Source organism: Pteronotus mesoamericanus, unplaced genomic scaffold (genome assembly GCF_021234165.1).
Source record: "Pteronotus mesoamericanus isolate MK-2021 breed Mesoamerican mustached bat unplaced genomic scaffold, CSHL_Meso_final contig_24, whole genome shotgun sequence".
NCBI lineage: Eukaryota > Metazoa > Chordata > Mammalia > Chiroptera > Mormoopidae > Pteronotus > Pteronotus mesoamericanus.
Window position 1 is genome coordinate 28157037 of NW_026555100.1, and position 26505 is coordinate 28183541.

General features: G+C 35.9%; 1 protein-coding gene across 7 annotated transcripts in view; it reads right to left on the reverse strand.

Moving 5' to 3' along the window:
* CPEB3 (cytoplasmic polyadenylation element binding protein 3) overlaps positions 1–26505 on the reverse strand; it is a 172268-nt gene that overhangs the window by 102900 nt on the left and 42863 nt on the right. For 5 of the 7 annotated variants that reach the window (XM_054572852.1, XM_054572854.1, XM_054572855.1 and 2 more), the window contains exons 3-4: positions 8329–8488; positions 491–547 (exon numbers count right to left, since the gene is read on the reverse strand). In XM_054572852.1, the coding sequence (XP_054428827.1) occupies positions 491–547; positions 8329–8488 (217 nt within the window). The remainder of the gene's footprint in view (positions 1–490; positions 548–8328; positions 8489–26505) is intronic. The other 2 variants (XM_054572857.1, XM_054572856.1) reach the window with 1 other exon arrangement.

Sequence of the window (26505 nt, forward strand, 5' to 3'; positions counted from 1 at the left end):
CACTCTCTTCACCTCCCTCCTTTCTTTCTCCTCTATCCTTACTCCACCCCCATGATATGCAGCAGGGGCTGGAGAAGTTCTTCGTAAAGCAAATAATAAATAGTTTAGGCTTTTTGGGGTTTGCCATTGTAACACAAAAGTAGCCACAGACAATCAATAAATGAATGGGCAAGGCTGTGTTTCAATTAAGTTCTTTACAAAAATAGGCAGTGCGCCAGATTTGTCTCACAGGGCGGTGGTTTTGTCAACTCATGGTATACAGTAGCTGTTTTCAAATGTTAGCCTCCATCAGAATCACCTATAGGACTTGTTCCCAAATGAGGCTGATGCTGCTGATCCAGGGACCACACTTTGAGAACCACTGGTATACAGTAACGGTCTATATTGCACTCATTGAAAGGCTGAAGTACAATAAACAATTTAAAAAGTGGAAATAACATGCTGTAAATTTGACTGCTAATTTTATAGAATATTTCACATGAAAACTTACTGTTAAGTGCCATAATATTATCTGTTCCTGGATGGTGGAAATTTATTCCCATGCGTCCTAAAAAATAAAATAATTTTATTTTAAGCACAAAGAAAAGAATGCTTAATATAACTGTTTCAAATACATTGTAAAATATGAAGATTACAAAAAGCTAAAACAAATGACTCTATAACAAACAATGTTATCAAAGGCCATAGCAATTACAACAGTCTTAAAATCAAGTAATAAAACGTACAAATGAAAAATCTTAAAACAAAGCCAAAGTCTCAATAACAACAAATAAACAAAACAAAATAAAGCAAAAAAGAAGCTTACATTATAGTTGTCTGAAATTTTAATGCATCTCCTCCATTCCAATTTAAACATGCCAATTCCCTCAATTAAGCATTTTATTTAATTCACCATTCATACTGCCCTTCAAATTCAAGCAGCAAAATAATGAATTCATGAAATATAAAAACTTGAAGTTTAGAGGGAATTAAAAAAAATAAACATCTCAGAGTGGCTTGAAAATGCAACAATTATCAGAATGGCAACTGGAAGATGATAAAATTTATATAATGGACTGGGGAACAATGACTGGCCTAAAAATCCAGAGTTCTTATTGCTGCCCCTGTCACTAACTAGTTAGTACAGGACCTTATGGTAGTAACAGGGGTTGCAAACTTCTGCCCACACTGGCTGACTACCTGTGTTTGTACACCTCCTCTGAGCTAAGAATCATGTTTACCTTTTAAAAGGGTTATAAAAACAAAAATTAAAGAAAAAAATAATGTGCAACAGAAACCATGTGGCCCACGGGCCTTAAATATTTATTCTTTGGCCCTTTACAAAGTTTGTCATCATCTGGTCTATGAGATGACTAGAATAAATCAGATGTTTCAGCTAACCGCCTCCAGGATTAAGAATATAAAATAGAGACATTTGGTTTGCTTTTTCATTACTTATTTAGTAAAAGGAGGTGGATGTATCAATAGAAAAAGGAAACAGAGAAAGTCTTAGATAGGAAGAATGTACTTTTTAAGTTTTCTTGATCAATTCCTGCAACAAAATTATTGAAACAATGCTTTTGTGTAAGGCTAGTGTCTACAAACTTGGCTCTGGAAGGTTTTCATGCCCATTTATGTCAAGAGTTACCATGAAATTCTCAGAAAAATGTTAATTTTAGGTCACTACCATTGTTTAAATAACTGTCAATATTGGCGGCGGGGGTGGGGGGAGAGTGATGCAGAGAAAGTTGGAGATATAAAAGAAGTAACAAATACAGTGCTAACATAATTGCAAAGGGTCAGTCATCAACTTCATTTTCTAAAAAGGAGAAACATTTTGCTTTTCCTGGTATCCTCCCTAATTCTGTTGGCCTCTTTGACCTAATAGATCTCTAGGTCAATATGATCAATAAAAGATGTTATAAGAAACTCTGGGTCAATGCCAGACCCACCAAAACCAATTATTTAACTATAATCTAATTTCCCCCAACTAAATGCAAAGTCTTTTTATAGTATAAGCACTTATGGTTTCTTTAGGCTACTTTTTTACCTCTTCAAAAATGAATGTTAAGATTATAAAGTGCAATACATTTTCACTGGAGAAAAATTAGACAAATCAGAAAAGGGAAGAAAACAAGATCAACAGTCAAAGACAAGCTCTGTTAACATTGTGATTTATAGTCTTCCAGTTTAGGGAGTATATATACGTAAAGGTTTGGGGTTTTTTTTAAACTGAAAATTATTTTATAATTTTATTTTTTATTTAATATGTTGTACACCTTAAGTCTTACAATTATTACAGGATTTTGGAGGAGAGAAAATATACATAACAGCAAAAGAAAAACTGATTCCAAATTCAAACGAGGCCATTTTTTCTCCTTTCTTTTGTCCAACAAATACTGCTGTTTAATCAGCTGTGAAAATAGAATCGAGTGTGTGACATCTGGTGATTTTTGTTAATGCAGTCTGGTGCTGCCAGCATGACATTTTGTCACCTGTCCATGGTCTGCTATTTTTAAAATTGTTTTTGTCAGCTAGCTATCTTTTATGTATAGTGTAAAATATAAGGTTTCGAAAACTGAGGAAGGTATGCTTGGTTTTACTGAGTTAAATGGTGTTGTGGAAATTCCAGACTGTGTCCCACTTTCCCCCCTGCACAGGGTCTGATGAATGGGGGTGAATGGAGAACAGAGGGAGAGTTTGGAGAATAGGGTTCCATATGGTTATTCAGACTGTAAAAATCACAGTCTCAGAAGCTCAACTCACATTCATATATAAGAGGCCAGTTATAAAAAAACCGCCTGTACTGTTATTCAAAATTTCAGAGCCCAACAAAACCCAGACTTTCATATGTCCAAATTACAAATTCTAATTTTTATTAATTCACACTTAATTATGAAAATCACCTCTTTACTTCTGCAATATGTTATGTGATAGGGAATAACTACTGTATCTTCCTCTAATCATCCCCATTTGCTCTAAAAGTCAAGTCCTTCAAGAGATCTTCCCAGGACAGAATGTAAGTGCCATGTTCTAGAAAAGACAAAATGGATATTCTACTAGATTCTGTTTCACACCACTTTATTCTATAAAGTTGAAGATATATTCCTTCAAAAAAGGTGTCCACAAGATGTAGTAATATGATATGTAGGGATATTATAAAATGATATTTTAAATCCCTTTCAAGGAAAAATGATAAAAGTTTGGTATTATACTATCCTAAATATGTTCTAAAGAACCAAGAAACAAAAGCTGTGAGCTTAGACCTGAGGTCAAATCCTAGTTTCTTTGCATATCAGTAGTGAACACTTTTTAGCATGTTATCAATTCCCTTGTACCTACTACATTTCTTCATTCCAGGCTATACTCTGGAAAAATTAAATCAGAATGTCTGGAGGTAGTACATACGATTAAAGTACCCATAGTCTTTTTCTTTTAAAACACCCATGTGGCAGGGGCCGGCGCAGGGGGGTGGGGGAGGTACCTCTCAGGTGATTACATTGTTATACTGAAAGGATCATTGGGCAAATTAATGGGAGGTGCCTACAAAAAATCACTCAACTTCTATCTACTGTTCTCCCTCTTGTGTATCAATAGAACAAAACAATCACTTGTTAAGTGAAAGTCTATGGAATCTGCTAACTTGTACACAAGACAAACTGGTAAGAGCTGAAGGAAGATCACACAGGCATAGAACTGGAGTAATGATTCAGGTAAGTGAATAGACAATATGTTTTTCTGAACAAACTAAATGCAACTAAGGTGCACTTTTTCTAAAACAAGGGAACCTTAACATTCCACCAAAAGGACCATTTTTGTGAAAGGCTATATACCACTAAATTTAAATTATAATGGATAAATAAAAATGCTTCTATAATACCAAAGCAGTGGCATCTAGTCCTTCCAAATTTCTGTCAGTATAATTCTTTTAAAGCACTATTATTGGAAGATAGCTATTTTTTCCCCAGATTTGAAAAGCAAACCCTTCAAGATCAGTTCTCAGGGGACACCTGTTCTTTTCATTTTTCAAATTTCAGTTCCATGAATGGTAAAAGAAGAGAAAATTCAAATACATAAAAATGTTTCATCAGGCACTACCCCCAAGTGGTCAGCCAGGTCTACCCTTCTGTTGTAAAAGGGAGACTACATGGGATGAGAGAAAAGGTGACTTTTTTTTGCTTTTTGCCAAGATGTCTGCTCTGTTGTGCTATACCAGCCAGGGGATGGGTCCTTGCTTCTCAATGTCATCTACACTGCCCAGTGCACTGTGGTTGCTATTTCCCTATTCTCCTCTTTCAGTGCCTTTGTCTTCTTTGAAAATTAACCTTAAGAGAGGGTATGATGAATCAAACCTAATGACCCTGGGTTTTCATAGAGGTTCCCCAGTGGCTAGGTGAACTCTCATAATTAGTAGCAAGTCAGCAGTCCACTGTAAGAAGGACATAAGGACAAACCTTCTTCCCTATCACTTATCTCCAATGCCAGAAATCCCCTTAGCGCTCACAGTCATGAGAGCTGAATTTCCCTTCACTCCATTAGAAAAGAGGGCAGAGAGCAATTCCCCTCACCCAGGCCTCACTCGTACCTCTTACCAACCCAAGGATTTTTGAACTTAGAAAAGAAGTAAGAAACAGTTTTCATTAGTTCACCACCCATCTCAAAACTCTCCTCTTCTCTTGGAGGCATTCTCTCAAATGAACAGGGAAAGTCATACGTAAGATGTAAAAGACAACAGGTAATTCCTAAAATGTTATTCTGTTATAATCAACAACTGTAATGTAAGAACTTTTAAGAGGCCAAAAATTAGTCTGATTTTTATTTCAATAATGGTCCTGTGATCTGATCAACACTGCAGAAGACATTCTCAGGGCGCTATGAAGAAAGCCAATTTGACTTTTTTTCCCCTACATTACTTGACATTTTATCATGGGGGAAGAGATGGGAGGATGTTTTATATTTTCCTACAGACATCTTCAACGCTAACCTAGCATTACGTATACGCAATTGGAAAACTGTTAAAGCTCTATATTAAAACAGAAATCTTATTACTTCCTCAACTTCCTATTCTGTCATTTCTTCCACTAACCCTTTCTTCCCTCTGAATCAAGAGAACAGCTAAACAAAGGGGTTTCTTATTGAAGACATTTCTCAGATGATGTATCACTGTGGACATAGTTTCACTATGTTCACTTTAAGTACATCACAAGGTACTTTATTTTTCATGAATATGATATTCTGTTTTATTATACCTTCTTTACATTATTCAGATATGCAATTTTGGAAAGCCAACATAGCTTAGAGGGATTATTTTTCCTTTCTCCTTTAGGTGATTTTTGATAAAGATAATCATTATTTATCTACGGCAAATACAAAATTTTGACAACTTGCATTTGAAAGCTTTTAACATTTAGCTGCAGTCTAGCTAGAAGGAAATGTTGTAGGGATATAAAGGCTTAATTTATTACCCAGGCCAGGCAGTAGGTATACCACTACCACATCTAGCAAAAAAAAACTGTAGATAACATTTGAGCAGTATCTGTCTAGTATCAGGAACTTTATCTGACTATAAGAAGTAGGTGCTTTATTTTAATAATGAGGACACTAGACTTTGAAGAGGCTAATTTATCTAGATCAATAGCTAACTAGGGGCAGAGCCAGAAACAAAACACAGGTCTGAGTGACTGCAAAGTCAGAAAGGCTGAGTTGAAATTTTTTCTCTACAGATAATATAAAATGTCTGGAACAATGTTAATAAAAATAACAATCTTTGTTATCTCTAGGTGATAAGTCTCAGGTGATTTTTTTTTTCACTTTCCTTTTTGTCTTAGGTACTGCTTGAATTTCTTACAATGAGAAAGAATGTACTGTTTTCTAAAGCAAATTGAACTCCAGAGGAAAACAACAGAACAAGCAAGCATATAAAAAAAAAACCAATGACTCTATAATTTGAGTTTTGAGACCCTCAAAATATTGTTCCCATGTTCAAGTGGGAGAAGAGGACACTAAAGATACAAGGAAAAACAGAATGGAGTAGAGGGACATGTTTCTAGGCAGACTCACAGAGAAGCCACATGGTAGGTCTTCTGCCTAACATGTTTCTCTTAAAGCTCAACTCACCCAGATGTGAACATCTTTTTAATTTTTAATTGATTAGATGTTTAAATATTTTGACCCAGAAACCCTCTCTATGAATTTTCCTTAGGTAAAGCTGTGTGCAAGAATTCGTCCATGGAAGCATTACCTATAATTGTGAAAAAAGCTGGAAACAACCTAAGAGTCCAAAGTTACGGCCCATCAAGATATAAACATGGGTAATATTTATTATGTGGGAAATAGAAAAATAAAGGATACACTATCACAATGTTTCTTTTATTTTTAATTATCTTTTTATTATAATTTACTTCTTTCTTAAAGTCAAAAGTTACTTAAAAATCTTTCCTTTAAAATGCTAGCATCCTAATTATGTTATTAGAAGCAATAAGGATCAAACACATGATGCCATAAATCAGATTTAAAAGTCTCCTAGCTAGAAAAGGGTAGCAGGGAACTCAAACAACCTAACCAGAGAACAATGATATGATGATATCATTGAACATGGCAAGTGGTCCTTTCATAGGAAATCAATGTGGGTAGTATGATGAACTGAGAAGTTGAAACCATATTGAGGATGTAAAAAAGTATGTATTTAATGCCTTCCAATTTATTAGGACATATATCTAGAAGGACAATGCAGAAAGTTTTTATAGATGAATCCTCATACTTCCAAGTACAGTGAAAAAAATTTATGCAGAGGTAGTTAGAGGTAGCTAGACAGGCAATTTACAAAACTCCACCATAATTGGAAAAAGGTATTTACATTACCCCATAGTGAGGTATCCTCCTTACACTTTGCTGTGCTACTCTCAAAAGGCAGGGAACACCACCTCCTGCTTAAACAATATCCACAAAATTGTGGAAAGTTGTTTTACAGACCATAATCTAAGATCCTTTTATAATTTTTTATTGCTAGAAGAATACAGACTAAGACAAGACAGGTATGCATAAAGAATAAGGACTAAATATTTTAGATTAGAAGAGGCTTATAGCTGTTTGAAGTAGAGAAGGAATACAAATGTAGCCTTAGAAGATATTAAAAACAAAACAGTCTGTGAATATCATTGGCTTCTTTTTTAACATCATTCTCACTTCTAAGTGAAACATGCTTTAAATTACCACGTGCCTAATCTTTCAACTGAAGACAGATGTGATAACAGTGACTAAATACAATGAATAAATAAGAGATTTTTTTCTACTTTGGAAACTTTAAAATATAGCTTTTCTCAAAACCCTTTCTTTTCTTTATAGTCTGTTAACTTTCTTTTCACTGGAAATTAAGGACTGCAGCAGAAAATCATGACTGTGACAAGAGAAGGGTGAAATGCATTTCTGGTGTGGCTTGAGGAAATGCCTATCAGGTGTTCACCGTCAGTCATACCCGAAAAGAGCCTGGGAAGAACCAGAGGGGATCAAATTCCTCCCAACTCCAGAGGACATTAAGGATTCATACAAGATGGGCATCCCTGTAGCTAACTCTACAGTTCCCAGATAGTGAGGCTGTAAACCCAAGCGCAGTGGGTATTTCAACAGAAAATTTCCATTACACCATTTAAAAATACCACAGGGCCCCTAAAACATCCTATGACCCATAAAAAGAACTATCTGTAATTCTGAGCACAACACCAACCTCTATCCTGAATTTACATGGGCTATGAAAATATAAGTCCTAATATTGCTGACATTGGGCCTTTCTGACTTAAATTTAACCTAGAACATTTATATACTTTAAGACATTTTCCTTGTGTTTTGACCTTAGAGAATACAGAAGTGTTGCTGGCTGCTCTTAAGTCTGTGTGGTGTTACTTCCTATATTAGGAAATTGACTATATTGTAATAAAATGAAACCCTTTCCTATGAAGTTTTCTAAAGTAGTCTTTGGAGACTGGTTTACTAAATCTCCTATTTCCTTGCAGTATACTTGGACTTAAATGAATTATTCAGGTTCAGCTATGGATTCCAAATGCACAAAGCCCAGAAAATTTGGCTTCTGGTCTCATGCTGTAACTGCACCCTCAGCTGCCCAACACATGCTTCTGCCAGACATTATGAGGAAAGCAATCAACCTTGAAAATCATAGGTAGTAGCTGAACCCAAGTTTTTAAAAAAATCAACTTTAAATACATTCCACAATGCTTTACAGAAGCAAACAAAAACAAACAAAAAACAAACAAAACCAAAAAAAATCACAATGATTAATAAGCTGATTTTTGTTTAAAACACCAAGCAAGGAATGGACATATGAATATTCCTAACCTGCAAAATGATTCCTCCACATTATATCAGCGAAACTCATTGGTGGGCCACTGGGAGGGTAGTGTTTACCTTTCAGAGGCTCATGATCAGTCCTTATCATATCCATTAAGGAGTTCTCCAACGAGTGCAAGTTAAAAGTGTCATAGGGCCTACTCCGGTCCTAAAAATAAAAACACAGAACAACAAGATAGTATATAAAATTACTTCATAAAATCAATACCATATCATTTGCTTCTTCCCATGTATCAATGACATGAATCCAAGTTCCAAATAGTTCTAATAACACACAGTCATTCTTTTCTTTGAGAGTATGAGTTATTTCAGAATGATACTAAATTTACATGAAAGCTGTTATTTAAAAAAAATGACTGGGCAACATTAAGTTTAATACAAGTTTCCAATATTAATTAAATTGCATCTTTTCCCCTAATATTCTTTCATGTCTATGTCCCACTATTTCAGACTGACTTTCAAGTGAACTAAAAAAAATTAATTTAAAAGTTAGAGTCAAGTGAATTGGCTTCATCTTCTGTCCTTCATCTACTGCCTCCCCTGTCAGATGAAGATTCTATTAAAATGAATAGAGTTTTGTTTTGTTTTTCTGGAGGAAGACTATATTTAAGAACTATTAGTCTACAAACAGAATTACTTTCCTGAAAAACCAAAAGGTGACTGTAGTTTCAATGTAATTCAATTGGATATTTAACATTTATTACTGACAAAGTCCATACATTAAGTATACATTTAAAAAATTACAGTATGTTCAAGTACTAAAATTACCTTTTGAAAGCATTCACATGAAAAATCTTTAATCCAATGGAGTATTTTCATGAGGTTAGAGTCAAAAAGATTTTGCAAATAGAAAGCTAATGCAAACTAAGAAAAAAAAATAATTGTCCTGCCACATTTCACTGAAGCTCATGGGAGACAATCACTTAGACATTATTTTTAGTAGTCTGATCCTAAAAGGAAGTACAGCTCATGGCCTAACTTACTACTATAAAACAGATTTAGTTTGTTTTTAAGAATAATAAGGCAAACAAACACCTGAACAACCACACAAATCAAACTATAGCAATGAGAGATTATTTTCAGGATCCTGAACAGTTTGTCCAGCTTTGCAAGTGATCAATTATCCTCTCCTGTGAACAACAGAATATGAAATGACTCCCTAAATGAGCAAAAAATAATACAATAGGTAAAAACCTCAGCTACAATGGCCATTTTCTAGGTTAAGCTTTAAACTCTTGGAAAGCTGTTTTCTTTGGGTTTCTGGAAAGCATAGCTGTATACCTATCCAGGGAGGCAGAAAGGCTGGTGACATTTCCTCAGCAATGAGCATTAAAACAAACAAACAAACAAACAAAAAAACACCTCAGAGGATTATTGAATAAATGAATGCAATACATACGCATGCAGGTCCAAGAAGAGCTCTGAACTAAGAACCAGGAGGTAATAGTGCCAGAACAACAATAATTAATTGGGGGCTTTTGGAAGCCATTACACTATGACCCACCTCTTCAGTCTATGCCTGAAATTCCTCCCTTTATACAAATGAGAGGGTTGAGCTCAAGTACGTCTAATATCCCTGACAACACTACATTTTTTAAAAAAAGTTTATAGATGAGGAATAGGGGTGGAGGGCAAGGATTTTACAAAACTTTAATGCACAAATTGAGGGCCACTCCCCTACTAAGTCCTGGTAATTCAGAAATAAATGCTGTAGCCTAGTTCCTGCTTGCAAGTAATTAGAGAGAGAGAGGTAATTAAAATAAGAGTATGACAGGTGTTTTGACAGAGAAATGCACGCAGTAGAGTAGAAACTCAGTCACATCTATTTTTTAATGGCATATATTTGGGTATGTGTGTATTATAATTTTTTTTTTAAACTCACAATATAAAGTCCTAGGTGTCTTAATATGGGCCTGCCATGTGACCAGGTATAAAGCTTGTCTTAGTTATTCCCAATGGCCTCACTATTCTCATTAGTAAAAATGGGATCTTACCTATGAGAATTAGGTTGAAATTACTTAAGTATTTATTTTACTCACATTTTGTTTGCCAAAGAGCAAGTATTCAAAATTTCTTAGTTACTGATGAACCCCAACCCCATTTTTTCCTTTTTAACATTCATCAGTTATCTGTCTCTACTGCTGGATAAGAAAGAGACCCAGCATGTTTTCTTTGGTTCTCCATTTTGCACTCTATATTTAAGAAAGTCCCTTCCTTTACCTTTAAGGTCTTCCTGGAGATTATCTGTTTTGCTCTGACTTCAAGTTATCAGTGGAAACTAATTACTTAAGGAATAAAGCTGAATTTCCAGAAATGCAGACTTATCTTTCTCCATAAGAGGTATAGTATTTTTGTCCAAAGAAAAAGCCAGAGGTAAAAAAGTGTGCTGATGAAGAGGAAAAATGACAACCTATTTATGACACTGACAATCCCATACTAAATATCTAGGAGCCTTCTATCTTAAATATCCACAATTCTAACACTGCAGATGTGGGATTGTTTAAAGAGAAGCTGATAAAGTGAAGGGACTATAAAAAACAGCTGTTTTGAAGGCATATGAGAATCTTTCCAGTCAGGACAGTTTCTTTTTTTCATTTAATACTTCAAATAATCTTCAAGGTAGATAACAACATAGTCATTTTATACATGAGGGAGATGAGGTTCAGAGATGATTCAAGCCTGGATCTGGCCTCAAAACTAATACCTAAGGAGCATAAAAATCTGTCCAAAGAAGTTATTCCAATCTATATGGAATATCAAATGAAGGCTCAATGGAAGCATTGCATTGCAACTAATCAATGATGAAATGATCTTCCTGGTAAGGTGGTAGTGAGTTCTTGTCAGATGATAATACCAGATATTATATGACTACCTGTCAGGAATTAGAGGGGATGTTTGGAGGAGGTTTGTGTATCTAAAGTGGCTCCCAAACCTGTCAGATTGTCAAAACCTCATGTAAAACAGTTTAAACGTAGGTTCCTAGTCTCCAACAAAAACCCAATTAATCATAATTTTAAAAAAGAATAAATAAATGTCCCAGGTGATTGGCTATATTTGAGAGCGACTAGACTGGATGATTCTTCAAGTTAAGCCTTTACACTCATAAATCTGATCTGTAAAATGGGGCAGTAAAATGAGGGAAGGACAGCACCACGAAATCAGCCTGGCCACTTCGCCAAAGCAGCTCTGCAGTCTTCCAAATTGACTGTGGATTGGAGAAACAATTAGTGGTCTGGTTTTTAAAAGCACAAACTTTGAAATCAGATGTCTGATTTTCAAATTTTGGCTCTGCCAAAATGCTCGCATGTTACTCAGAGCAAATTTTAATGCCTTGATCATCTTCATCCATAAAATGGGGATGATAATAATTCTCTCTTTATGGTTGTTTTCAGTACTAAATGACAGAATCTACAACAAAGCATCTGTATAGTGGTGGCTACTGAAACATTAGGGATAATACAAAGAGATTTCTGTGATGCCATGTCAGAGTACTAGGGCACAGATTAAAAACTAGAGGTTCACAGGTGCTAACCTAACAAGATTCACTAGTGCTCCACAGATGAAAACATATGACACGTGAAATGCATGACAGAATTTGCAGAGGCTTCTTAACAGAACAAACTTCAGTGCTGAGACACTTATTTTATCACTAAAATTAATTCTATCTATGCCTCATCAGTTTTTTGCTGTATACTTTTTCTTTTACTAGTAGTAAACATTGCTGAAATAACTGATTAACCAGGAAGCCTATATGAAACAGAAAAACTAAAGGACAGAAAAACTAAAAAATTTGCAGGGAAATTCTACATAAATTATGCTTACCGCAATCTACCATTAAACAACCAAAGTTGCAATTGGCAACTAACCTTTTCAGCCTTTTTTCATAAGTTTTGTTTCTGATACGGGGAAAATAAGGAAAACACCTTTTCATTTGTTTTTAACAAGCAAATACATCAGAAAGTGTTAGAGCATTTATAAATAATGCATCCCATTATTGACTTTTTTTTCTCTGAATATAACCAGTGACAGATGTTACTAGTTACCTGTACACATAAGCAGTCCTCCCCCACTGTACAGCTCATTAGCTCTGCTTTCTTTCTTCTCCCAGCTTGACTTTATATATTAATAAATTATTCAAGTACTTAATACGTGCCCGGCACTGTTCTAAGTATGCTAAGTGCATTCATTCCCTCACAACTGTACCACATAGGTAACTTTCATACCCATTTTATAAGTTATACTATTAAATCTTGAGGAGATTAAGCAGACTGTCCCAAAGTTACAGGGCAAGTAAGCAGCTGAGCCAGGGCTCAATCCCAGTCAAATCCAGACTGTGCTCTAAAGGACATCATTGTACTGCCTCCCTCACTTCCTCCTACTCTGTCTTAAATCCATTCATAAACATCCCCTTCCGCCTAATAGTGACACAATGAGAGAGAGGCCTCTTTGACCCCACTCTGCACCCTTACTAGCCCTTGGTCAATAACCCTTCTTGAACTGACAACTAGTCAAACTCAAGCACTCAAGCAGTGGCTTAATCTATCCTCCAGCACAGGCCTGGGCCTGCCTCTACTACCAGCCTTATCCCATGCACCTGCCTTTTCCTTGGGAGAGAAAGCCAGGACCCTTTCTACCCTTTCTGGCTTACCTCCAGACATTTCCTCTCCTACACATACAAGAGGCCAAGGGCATCTGAAAAAAAGGCCGCTGTGGAACCAAAAGATAAAATTAATCATGGTGCCTACTGTGTGCCAAGCACTGGGTTAAACGTTTTATAGACAAAATCTCAATTCTTATCACAACCCTGCAGGGAAGGCATTACCTGCATCTCACAGAGGAGAAAACTGAGGCTCACAAAGGTTATGTAACTGCTCAGACTTTAACTATGTGTGAAGTCACAAAGCTGGTCAGAAACCAGGATGTGAATCCAGGTCTGTCCAGTCCACTGAAGTAATGTTCCAGTGCTTCTGCACTGATCAGTTGCCATGTGTGCACTGAACAATGGGAGCTTGGCTGGGAAGATAGGGGCACACATGGGATCAAAAATCACAATGTGGATAGATGTTTGAAAGGGCTAGGAAAGGATCAATGGGGTTATGAAGTAATATAAAAAAACAAAAAGAAGGAATTCTTGAAAGAAGGTTTTTCTATATCATATAGCTTCAACATATGTATGAATAAAATATCTCAAAGTTAAATGCATTTGACACATAAAGTTTTAATCCACAAAGTTAACCATTTCTAAATTTCCACCCTACTGCTCTTAGTTTCTAACCAGATTACATTATTTGAGATTATCTCAACTCTCTGTCTACATTATAAACACTATTTAAGGATAGTGAATATATTTTATTTTTTAAATTGATATTCAATCACACAGTTAATATATGAAACTAACAAACACACACACGCACGCACACGCACACACAGACTATTACAGGAAAAGGAAACGTCCCAATCCTGCCTTCTTGTACTCTCCTCTGACTACTATATGTATTTGGCATGTATTCTTTCAGATGTTTAAAATGCAGGGTCCAGCAGAAGTAATGCCTGCTTAAGTGTGGTTGGTAAGGTGTAACTATGGGTGTAATAATTTACAGTTTTAATTTGAACATTTCATCTAAAATATCACATGGTGTGCTTGAGTGTGATATTGTTATGTTACAGAATTACATGCTTATGGTTTGTAACAAAAGATTTTGTAATAAAAAAGGGGCATTATTTGTGCTGGGACCTGCATATTCCTATATATGTACCCACAGGAAATTATGCATTGTTTTATATTACTTTCCCCTACACACAGAAGTATACATACTGTTCTGAAACTTGCTTTGACCAATATTGTGCTACTGAGATCAGTCCCTTTTAATATAAATATTCTTGCCTCTCCATCACCCAACCATATACACATACCTCCTACAAGTAAATGCATACTATGTCAAGAGAATCAAGTAATCATTCCAGTATACAGTCTATAAAAATTTTTCTGATTTTGAGATTTCCTTCCCAACCCCCAATTTTCTCAAAATTTTTGTCTGACCCTTTAACTGCATCTCTTCCATGCCTAGCCTAGATTGGCACAATAGTTTCCTGAACCCTGGTTTCTATGAAGGACACCGCAAATAATGAAATCTAAGAATATATGATATTTGCCAGCCTGAGTAAAAACCAAGGAGGAAATACACATCCAAAAACTTAACATGTGATTTCAAGCACAGAATCTGCTTAAAAATATCATGAAGGCCCAGAACAGTATGGCTCAGTTGGTTGGGTATCATCCTGCAAAGCAAAAGGTCTCCAGTTCAGTTCCCTGTCAGGGCACATCCCTGGGTTCGGTCCCCAGTTAGGGCGCACACGAGAGGCAACCCATCGATGTGTGTCTCTCACATCAACGTTTCTCTCCCTCTCTTTTTCCCTCCCTACCCCCTCTCTAAAAATAAAATCTTTTTTAAAAAGTACCATGAAGAACATATAGGACATTTAATAATGTTCTAAACCAATCAGTGCTGTTTGAGGTTCTTAAATCAAACTGAACTTCACTATAGTGCTGAACAGCTTGGCATACATTTGCCCTAACAGAGGTGTCCAATCTTTTGGCGTCTCTGGCCCACACTGGGAAAAGAAGAGTTGTCTTGTTCAACATATTAAATACACAAACACTAACAAAAGCTGATGAGCAAACAAAAAGTTTTAAGTAAATTTACGATTTTGTGTTGGGCCTCTTTCTTAGCCATCCTGGGCCACACTCAGCCTGCAGGCCATGGGTTGGACAGCCCTGGAAACCTTTCCCAAATATAGGAAAACATGTGTCACTAATCTGAGGGAAAGGAGGAAAAAACTCTCAAATGCAGATTTTCATCCCATCTTCAGTAAGTATCAAGTCCTTCAGTCAATGGTAAATTTTAACCATCCCAAATAAGACTTCTATTATATGTGTAACCCTTTGGAAAACATGAGTGTAGACTCTCCTTCAATCACTCAATAGCAAGCAAATGCTCCTTATATCTAACTTAAAGTCATTAGAAAGTTGAAACCTTTCTCCCTTTTCTGTTCAAGGAAAAAAAAATAATTGATAAGCACCTGCTGTGAATTTTAATTTTTTTTTTTTGAGAGAGAAACATTTATGTGAGAGAGAAACATTGATCAGTTGCCTTCCATATACACAACTGATTGAACCTGCAGCTTAGGTATGTGCCCTGACTGGGAATCAAACCCTCAGCCTTTTGGTGTATGGGATGATGCTTGGCCAGGGATGAATTTTAATATTCTTTAAACTTACTGTTAAACCCAGTCTTCCATGCAAGAAATTCTCAAGAACTCTCAATATAGCCTGGAATAAGATTACCATATATAAAGAAATTACAACTTCCTCATCTTTTTCTTCTTGAGGATGACTAATTCCAATTACTTTAACCTTTTTATCAGATTGCATTTTTCCTTGCTGTATAACAGCAAACCAAGCTAAGATTCTCAAGATGTAAAAAGAAAAAAGAAAAAAAAAAAAAAGGCTAGAGGATAGTTTCACCTGCTCTGAGAGATGCTCAAAACTAGATGAGCATGACAATTTGAAGCACAATGCAGCAATTTTCACCTAATCTCTTCTTGTTCCCTACCATCCTCAATCTTCCTTCACAGCTCTTCTCACTGGTTTGCCATGCAGGTCAGAAAAGAAGCCCAGTACATCAGACATAGGAAAACACGGCTCTTAGAATCACCTATTTACACCTGAAATGATCTACATACTAAGGCCAAATCTAGCCAGGTAAATGCTGAAGGGGTCAACTGGGTGAGAAGTACAAATGTCTATTGCTACCACTTCTGACTGTGGTAAACAATTCAGAGGTAAGTATATACACACTTAAGAAGAGGGGAGATTATACAGTTTAACAGTGTGCTAGGTAAAAAGCAGAAAGTAAGACCTAGGTCTGAGCCAGACAGACCTAGGAAGGACACAGAAAGGAAAAGGAGTAACACAATAGTCAAAAGAGCAGGCTTCAAGAAACTACAAAAATTAAAGTTGCTCCTTTCCCTGGTTATTATGCATGAGACTAGCTGGTATTGCTCCACATCACAAGGTTGTTAGACAGCATATTATCCCAAGCAGCTTATTAGCCATGATAATGTAGGGGAAGCTTGACCTTTGCAACTAAAACCTATCTTAGAATATTATGCAAAGGTACATGTAGCTCCTCATACTGTTTTCCTTTTTACTGGATCATAAATGTCAAAATCCTTCCACAAAACTGACCACTTCTAGGTATAGCTGGAATCTCCTTCCCCACCCCAATATTTCCGCTCCAGTTATAACAAAAACTCAGTCTATTATAATTATTTCTTTATACACCTGTCATCCTCAACAAACTGTCAGTTCTATGAGAGCAGACATGTATCTTATTTCTACACATGCTCATCATCTAGCAGAGGGTCTGGCACATAATAGGTAATCAGTAAATGCCTGCTTTACATTTAAATGTTCCTTCTGATGGTTTCATATTGCAAGATTTTCATCTGAAACTAACAAAGAACCTAACACCTAGTAGAATGGCAAGGAGGCCCTAGCCGGGTAGCTCAGTTGGTTAGAGTCATCCCCATATGCCAAGGTTGAGAGTTTGATCCCTGGTCAGGGCACGTACAAGAATCAACCAATGAATGCATAAAGAACTGGAACAACAAATTGATGTTTCTCATTCTCTCTCTAAAATCGATCAATAAAATTTTTTTAAAAATGGGAAAGAAAAAGGAAAGAAGTAAGGGAAGGAGGAAGGAAAGGTAGGAGGGAGGAAGGGAGGACGGACCTCTGACAATTCCAAATGCCAACTAGGACACAGAACAACGAGAAATCTCATAAATAGCTGGAGGAAATACAAAATGATACAGCCACTGTGAAAAAACAACTTGGGAATTACTTAAGTTAAAGACTTACTGTTGCAAACTAGCAAAACCACTCTTAAGTATTTATTCTAGATAAATAAAAACACATATCCACAGAAAAACCTGTACGCAAATGTTTGTAACACAACTACTCATAATTTCCCCAAACTGGAAAATACCCAAATGCTTACTAACTGGTAAATGAATAAACAAATTGTGGTATATCCATACAACAGAATATTATTCAGCAATAAAAAGAAATGAGGTACTAATATGCGCTATACATGAATGGACCTGGAAACAAGAGAAAGAAGTCAGTCACAAAGAATCACATGTATAATTCCAACTATATGAAATGTCCAGAATAGGCAAATTACCCACAGAGAGAGAAAGTATATTTGTCATTGCCGAGGGCTAAGGGGAGCCAGGAAGGAAATAGAAATTGACTGCTAATAGGTACAGAGTTCCTTCTGGGGCAATGAAAATGTCCCAGAATAAGATAGTGCTGATTGACATATAATTCTGTAAATATACTAAAAATTACGGCATTGTCTACTTTAAAAGGGAGAATAAACTTCATGGCATGTGAATTATACCTCAATAAAGCTAGTATTGTTTTTAACTTTTTTTTTGTTCAAATACATTTGTCTCCTCCTTCCCTCCACCACTTTCCCCTCCCCCCCCTTCTCCCTCCCTCAATCCTTCCCCACTTTGGCTTTGTCCATGAGTCCTTGCTATATGTTCCTTGACTTGACCCTTCCCTTCCTTTTCCCCGCCCAATCCTCCCTCCTTCCCTCTTGACTCTGTTGGTTTCTTTTTTCTTTCAGTGTTGTAAAGCTAGTATTTTTTAAAGATTTTATTTATTTTTTAGAGAGAAGAGATGAGAGGGAGAAAAACATTGATATGAAAGAGAAACATCTATTGGTTGACTCGTGTACACACTCCAACCAGGACTGAACCCACAACCCAGACATGTGCCCTGACTGGGAATTGAACCTGCAACCTTTTGCTTCGCAGGATGACACTCAACCAACTGAACCACACAGGTCAGGGCAAAGCTATTTTTTTTTTAAAGTGCTTTTCTAAGGATTTAACAGGAACTGTGACATTACCTGCAAATCATCTACTTTAGTTATAGGACATAACACCTAATAACTTTCTTGAACTGTAACTTCTTGAAGGAAGGCAAAGTCTTGACTCCAGCTGTTTTATTCAGGAGCTACTAAATGACCCAGGTAATTAAACCTAAACAAGAGAACAATAAAGCTCAAAAGACAAACTTACTGCCAGTCAAATAACTAATGCCATCCATCACCACAATATGTGTCATTTACATTTCTATGGGTGTCTTTAATGCCCCTCTGAGAGTTACAGGCAGTTATTGGCCATATTACTCACACACAGCATCTTCTCATGTCTCCCACTGTTTCTTATGAGTTTTTTAATCTCAGAGATTCCTGTTTTACAGTGATGTACTGTGTTCTACAGAGACCAAGCTCATCCTATTTATAACCATCACACATTTTAAAAACGATGTGCTCCAGCATCCACCTAGAAGCATTATTACTAGACCATAACAGATATCTATATGAATAAACATCAAAGTCTGCCCTGTCCCTGTTCATTTCAATTGTTTGGCTTGAATGGCTAGGTGAGGAGATACACAGCAGAACTGGCAGATTCTCCAGAATCTGACTGAGGCCACTAGGCATATGCTTTGGCTGTGGCCCTGTTATCCTTTATGATCCTTGTATTTAAAAACTTAGCAGCAAAACACAGCTGCTTTTACGCAGTCCTCTGGCAATGAAAGCAATAAAGCAATACTGTGCCAATTTGGACTAGCAGCTGCCTAGGGCTCTTCCCCCTTGCGGAAACCAACAGATAATGCCATGCTCCATGTACACACAGATGAACAGCTATGAACTACAGTCCTTTACAGTCACTCCCTGGCCACCACTGAAGAGGTCACAGATGTGCATGTGTGTTTACTTTTAAGCAGGGAACCTGATGAGTACCAAAAACAAAATCCACTCCAAGTTGATGGACTGGAATCAGAGGAAGAGGACCACATTATTTTTTCTTTTTCTGAATCTTTCTCTTCTAATAAAGGGAGAAGGGAAAACAAGCAAACAAAAACAAACAAAAAAACCCTGCATCTCAAGTTCATTGTGCAATTCTGATTCCAGATGAGACCAATTAAAAAAATAAATAAAGTAACCAAACAAATATAATGGGATTGTATGGTCAAAAGCCCAAACTCTCTTAACCATTTTTAAAGCTTTATTATTTTAAATTTGAACAGGTTTATTCCCTAACCTCCTTTGCCCAACCCACCTCTGATATAAGATAATGCTGGTTTATAAGAATAGCTACCATTCTGTCTCTGCAGATAGGAAATGGATGTATGTATTGCTTTTCATAACAAGATTTGTAGTCATATAACAAGTAATAGTTACTAGATAATGGATGACTAATATGTACCAGACCCTATGCTGAGTACTTTACTTGAATTATTTTATTTAATCTTTACATCTGTCATAAGAGGTAGGTATTACCATCTCTATTTTACAGATGAGAAAACTAAATTTTAAATTCAGCTCTAAATACAAATCAGGTGTCCTTAAAGAAGACTAACCATACACAAATGATTTGTTATGTAAACCATCCCAGGAAGAAAAGAACTTCATATACTTATAAATACTTAACTGTACCTTCCATTTAAATGTTATCACATTTAAGGCAAACACGTTAAAGCACGTGCATTTATTAAAATATTTGGTATTTGGGAGGCTTAAAAATTTTACTTCAAAATGAAGCTATGTTAAGGTACTTCCCAGATCATAAAGTAAAATGTAGTAATTTAGATTAAGGGAAATTCAGTCAGAATTTCCAAAATGTTTCTATCATCGAGTATTTTTCAGAAGAACATTTTTCTTTATTACTTTTAGATGCTGGCACTAACGATTTTGCTAAGTGCGCCAAAGGCTGTTTCACTCTTTCTTCATTTATTCCACGTATATTTGGGAGGAACTTTAAAATGCCAGGTCATTAAAGATTAAAAAGTTCCACTTCGTGTCTGTCTACAAGAAGCCAGCTGTCTAGTTCATAGATAATTACTATATAATGAGGTAAATGAAATAACAGAGCTATGTGCTTGACATTATGGGAGCACGAACAGGGGAGGAATCTAAAAGACTTCCAGAAAAGGAAGGCCAAAGGCACAAAGACTTGCAGGGATGCCAGGGCCCAACTTTCACATGAAATTTCTAAGGGTCCAATTAGGAATTCTTCAAAAGGTATATAGGCTATAGACTATAAATAGGTAAGACTTAATTTATAAATACTATTAACATTAAGGATGTAGCTTAGCAAACTCTCCAGGATAGCATCAGGTTAATTTGTGTATGAATGTATACACTTTCAGAATAATATTCTATCATAAACAAGTCCAACTTTATTTTGAAGACTTTTTTTTTGTGGCCTTAAGTCTTTTCTCTGGTATTCAACTTAGAGGATCTGAAGAGAAATATTACCATTACCTGTTGAGACAGATCTGTAAATACTCATTTTCCAACATATGAAGGTTGCAAGCAATCTAATTTCCTCATATTACCTTTTGTTTATAAAGAGTACTTCACATCTTACAAAGCATTTCCACACACATCTTTGTTCATCTGAACCTCACTAAGGTGTTCTTTTGACCCTTAGTTAGCATGCCCTATCTACTTCAACATATCTCAGAACCTTTCTCCTCTTATTAAATCAACAACAGGGCTATCAAAAACTCTCAGAATTAAATAAAAGCAGAACTGATTAGTATTGGCAGTGCGCCTCATCCTCTTTTAAGCACTTTACATGCTTTATCTCATTTCCTCTTCACAAAAGCCTAGGGAAGTAAATACTATTATTATCCCATCTTACAAATGAGAAAACTGAGGCTCAAAGATACCACACAAAAAGTATGAGATAGGAGTCAAACCCAGACAACTCAGCCATAAACCATTATGCTCTTCTGCCTCTAGGATGAGAATCATTCCTAGTTATTAATTCTCACTTCTGTTACTATCTAACCATTATTTTTCTACTCATTTTGCTGTGGGGCATGCGTGTGCGTGTGTGTGAGAAAGAGAAGTGTACCTTTGCATATTATTGTTTCTTATTCATTAAGCTGAATTCCTAGGAACAACGGGAGCAAAAATGAATAATTTTAAAGTGACTTTTAAGTCTATAATTTTAAATCTCTCTCAAAGCTAGTAAAAAGACAGACTGAAAAAAAAACCACATTTTTTTTTCTTTAAATTTCAATTTGTGCTTTCCCCTATTCGGGGGAAAAGGTTTATTTAAGACTTGAAATAATAATTTGCTTATGAAAAGTAATTAAAGTAGGACTTCCTTTGAAGGAACAGCTATTTGAAAGTTCTTCAACTGATTTAATCGACAAAAATTAATTTTATTCCCAAAGTGTTGTGGAAGCATTTACTGCGTAAAGAGTGAGGGACCAATGTAAGAAATATATAAATAGGAACATAAATAGTCATCCCTCTTATCCATGGTTTCGCCTTCTGCGGCTTATTATCCACAGTCAACTGCAACCCAAAAATATTAAATGGGAAATTCCAGAAATGAACAATTCGTAAGTTTTAAATTGCTCACTGTTCCGAGCAGCATGACGAAACCTCATGCTGTCCCACTCCATCCCACCCAGGTCGTGAACCATCCTTTTGTCCAGGGTCATCCATACAGTACAAGGTCTGTCCAGAAAGTATCCAGCCGTGTACTACAAAAAAGAGACATTTATTGAAGAAGATATGCAATACAAGAAACATTGCACACAGGACACTGATGCCTCAGTCCCCTTCAAAACAGACACCTCGGGACCTCACATAATTCTTCCAGGGTCTCTTCCACTGTTCAAAACCCTCTGCAAAATCCTTTGTTGGAATTGCCATCAGCTGCTCCATCGTATTTTCCTAAATTTCATCAAAAGTGATTTTAGTTTTGGGAAAAGCCACAAGTCACAGGGCACCAAATCTGAGCTATAGGGGGGGCTTAGTCACCTGGGTGATTTGATTATTTCACAAAAAAACTGCACAAGACTTGATGCATGAGCGGGCACATGGTCGTGATGAAGCTGCCAATCACCAGTCGCCCATAGCTGCAGCCTTCTGAATCATCCAAATAGTTTCCAGGGAGGAATGTTCCAGCTTATTGCAACATCTAATGTAGATTCATTGCTCGACTTGCTCTGTCATTTTGAAAGCAAGGACCACACAGTACACATGCTCACTCAATGGTGTCTACTGTCCCCACTGACTAGTACAGTGAAGTTGTCATTATTCACACATGTGCACTCCAGTCCACCTTCCTTGGCTGCCAGGACATTGATGTCGTACAAACTGTTCTTATTATATTACCAATGGCTGGACTGTTTCTGGACATACCTGCATATATGCTACCAGCTCCTTAATCACTAAGCGGCTGTTCTGGTTATCAGATAGACTTGGTATCACAGTGCTTGTGTTCAAGTAATCCTTATTTTACTTAATAATGGCTCCAAAGCAGAAGAGTAATGATTCTGGCAATTCAGATATACCTGTAAAGTGTTTCCTTTACACTTTACACTTTAAAGTGAAAAAAGTAAGTACAGTACAATAAGGTATTTTGAGAAAGACTACATTCATATAAACTTTATTACAACATATTGTTATAACTGTCTTATTTTACTAATTGTTATTATTGTTAATCTCTTACTGTGTATAATTTAGAAATTAAACTTTACTGTAAGTGTATATGTACAGGAAAAAAACATAGTATATATACAGTTTGGCACTACCCACAGTTTCAGTCTACTGGAGGCTATACTGCACGTATTAAGAGGGGATTATTGTAAATATATAAACATAAATACATGCTTATATATAAATATACAGTATTCCTCTTTCCATGGACTCTACTATCACTGGAATATAGATGCCTTCTGGAGGCAGAGCAAAGAACAAGCAAGCAGAGTGGCAGTGTTATGATTATTCTTATTTAATGACACTACAGGGTATACACAATATTCCAAAAGCAAAGACTCAAAAAAGGAATTTCAATAAAGAATTTGAGGAAGGAAAAAGGAGAGAAAAGCCAAGAAGAAATGAAAAGAAAAAAAGCAGACAGAAATCACTATTCGTACAACTGTATACACAAGATAATCAGTCTTTTCACTGGAATAACTGGTGGTAGCCAGAATGAGAATGCTCCGCTGCTCTTTAGTTAGATAAAATTAAAATTTCAGAAATCACAGCACATCACAAGCACTAAAACTTCAATATAATTGGAGAAGTTAGTTAACCTCTCTGTGGATCAGTTTTTTCATATGAAAAATGTCGATAATAATACTCTCTTTAAATGGATGTTATGAAGATAGTTGTAAAGCACTTAGTACATTATACAATATAAAGTAAGCACCAAATAAGTATTAAGAAAATAAATAAGTGAATACTATCCTTCTCTGTCATCATGCAGTAAAGTGAAGGTGGTCATATACCACAGTATGAAAGTTCAGAATGAACCCCAATTCTCTTTTCATGATGTAACAAAGAACCAAGGTAAAGTCAAGCATAATTTACAGGGTGCAAACTATGGAACTGCAAAAATGGCAAGCAGCAAATAAACTGCACTCAACTAAATGTCACTGAATATATATAAGGCATATGAAAAACCTATAGCAATCATTTTGAAATAATGAAAAACAGGAAAATTGTTGCAGACCAGAAGAAATAAGGAAAAATATTACACGCGCGCGCGCGCGCGCTTATACTATAAGGAGTAATACCTGAACTTTTGAACACTCTGTAGTCACTTGGAAAAACTGCTGGTATGCACAAAACTTCAACAGATATAGACTGCCTTGAAAAATACCTTTCATTCAAATAATTTTATGATTTTGTTAACAACTCGTCTAACCTACAGAAAAGCAATTTTATTTAAAATATGAACATAGTCCTGGCTGGTGTGGCTGAGTTAGTTGGGTGTTGTCCAGCAAAGCAAAAAGGTCACTAAGTTTCTTGGTACTATTCACATTTTGGCCAAATAATTCTTTGCTGTGGGGCTGTCTTATACATTGGAAAATGTTTAGCAGCACCCTTGGCCTCTACCCACTAGAAGCCAATAGCAGGAGATAGCTGACATACACAAAATACTCAAATCAATAAAGTTATTGGAGAAAATGAAAAATGTGTCTTTTACAAAAAAAACCGTAACAGACTTTTTGGCCACCCCAATATATGTTTGGCCATTTCTGGGCAATATTCGTTGTTCAAAATACTTGGCAGCTTTAGAAAATTTGATCAAACATCCTACCTTTTGGAAGCAAAGGCTTACTCTAGTAGTCTATCAAGCATACAAGAAAACATATTCTCCTTATAAATTATATATTGTATCTCTCTGTGTGTTTTATTAATAATGGCATGCTAATGAAGACTACAGATTTATATATAAAAGTGAGAAATGAACCAGAAACCACAAGTTATAAAACTATACCATGACTTGCAGTACAGATAAACTGCCAAATCATGAAATAAAACACGAAGATCAAATTTTTTTAAACACCAGTTCATTCAGAGCCATTTATTCTAATGTTCTTATATATTCTATATAAGACTATATACATGCATAAGACAATGTATACTATGTACATTTATGTATATATAGAGAGCATAATTAAAATGTTGCTCGAATGAATTGAGATGTGTTGTAGGTGTAAAGTACACTGGACATCAAAGATAGTATAAATTATCTAGTAGGTGTAAAATATCTCTAATTTTTATATTGATCACATGTTGAAATGACATTTTGTATATAGTAGGTTAAATGTATTATAAAATTAATTTCACCTTTTTTTTTTTATCTTTTAACTCTGCTACTACCACATTTTAAATTATCCTGTGTCTTACAGTCCATTTCTACTGGGCAGTGCTGCTACAGATAAATTTGTCAGTAATTCAGCTTGAATTCCTATGTTCCCAAATTAAGACCACTGACTTTTCTAGCAAGGAGACCATTTTACAAATTTAACCAATACCTACCCAAAATCTGCTTACTAATTTTGACCCTAAATCCACCCTGTGACTACTCAGCCTCCAAAACTTTAAGTACTCTAACTTACCCCCTTCTAAGTAAGATCTTTCTGAAATTGCCAAGATTGTGCTCACTCAGTAAGTTCAGGAAACTCAGCTTTGTATAATCAACAGGTTCTCCTGGTGGTCTTTGTATAGCACTCTGACAAAGTCAATAAATAAGAGTTGTAAAAATGCAGTAAGTTGTGTTGAGAATACATAACAAATAGGAACAGTAATACAAAATTATATATAAGTTGTTCTGTCTAGTGATTTAAATTACCTACATTAAAACCCACACTTATAACAATCTACTTGTTTTGGAAGAATGAAAGAGCAAATCCTGGGGGCACTAGGTTCCTGCTGATGAAATAGAAGATAACATTAAGTTAGAAACAACACAAATAATATAGCAGTTTCACTAAGGTTTCTGAGCCTTATGAACAGACTAAAAACATTTAAATTTTCAGACTTCATAGAACCCTTATTAATTTTATGGTTTGGTCCCCAACTCTTGACTGGGTCTTTAAAGTAATACTGGATAGGGCTTTAGGGGAGACACAAAATAAATGTGGCCATCTCTGCCACTTTTTCAGTCTCAGAACTCAGTGGAACACCATTTTAAAGCCCAGTAGCCAGGGTAAACCTCCTAGTTTACAGCTGATTATAATGTGACACATTAGCTGAAGTCCACTAAGTCTCCCTAGTACAGACTGAATTACAACCTGTCACTTTAATTTCAATCATTGGCCACACTGAACTCCAGAATTATAGCTACTTAAATAAGCCATATTTATGAAATCAAAATTTATCCCCAAATCAATAAACAGAAAACCATACATATGATTCAATTTTCAACTTTTTACCATTGCACACATACTAATCTCAAGCAACACAAAAATTTTCACTTACCCGAAAACAGTTACCCACCCAACTCAAACTTATGTTAACCATTACCCTTCACCTCGCCCGTGTTCTCCACATCAGTAAAAGATTTTCTTAATAAACGAAGACTTCACATACCCTTCAAATCCTATGGCAATCTAACCACAGAATATCAGAATAAAAATATTTCCCCACTTGGGGAAACATTGGTAACAAAAACCAGCGTGGCTGCATCTAAATATTAACACATTTACTTGATTTATCAATATGATGATTCACAGTCAATTTTGCAACTTTGGCAGCTTTA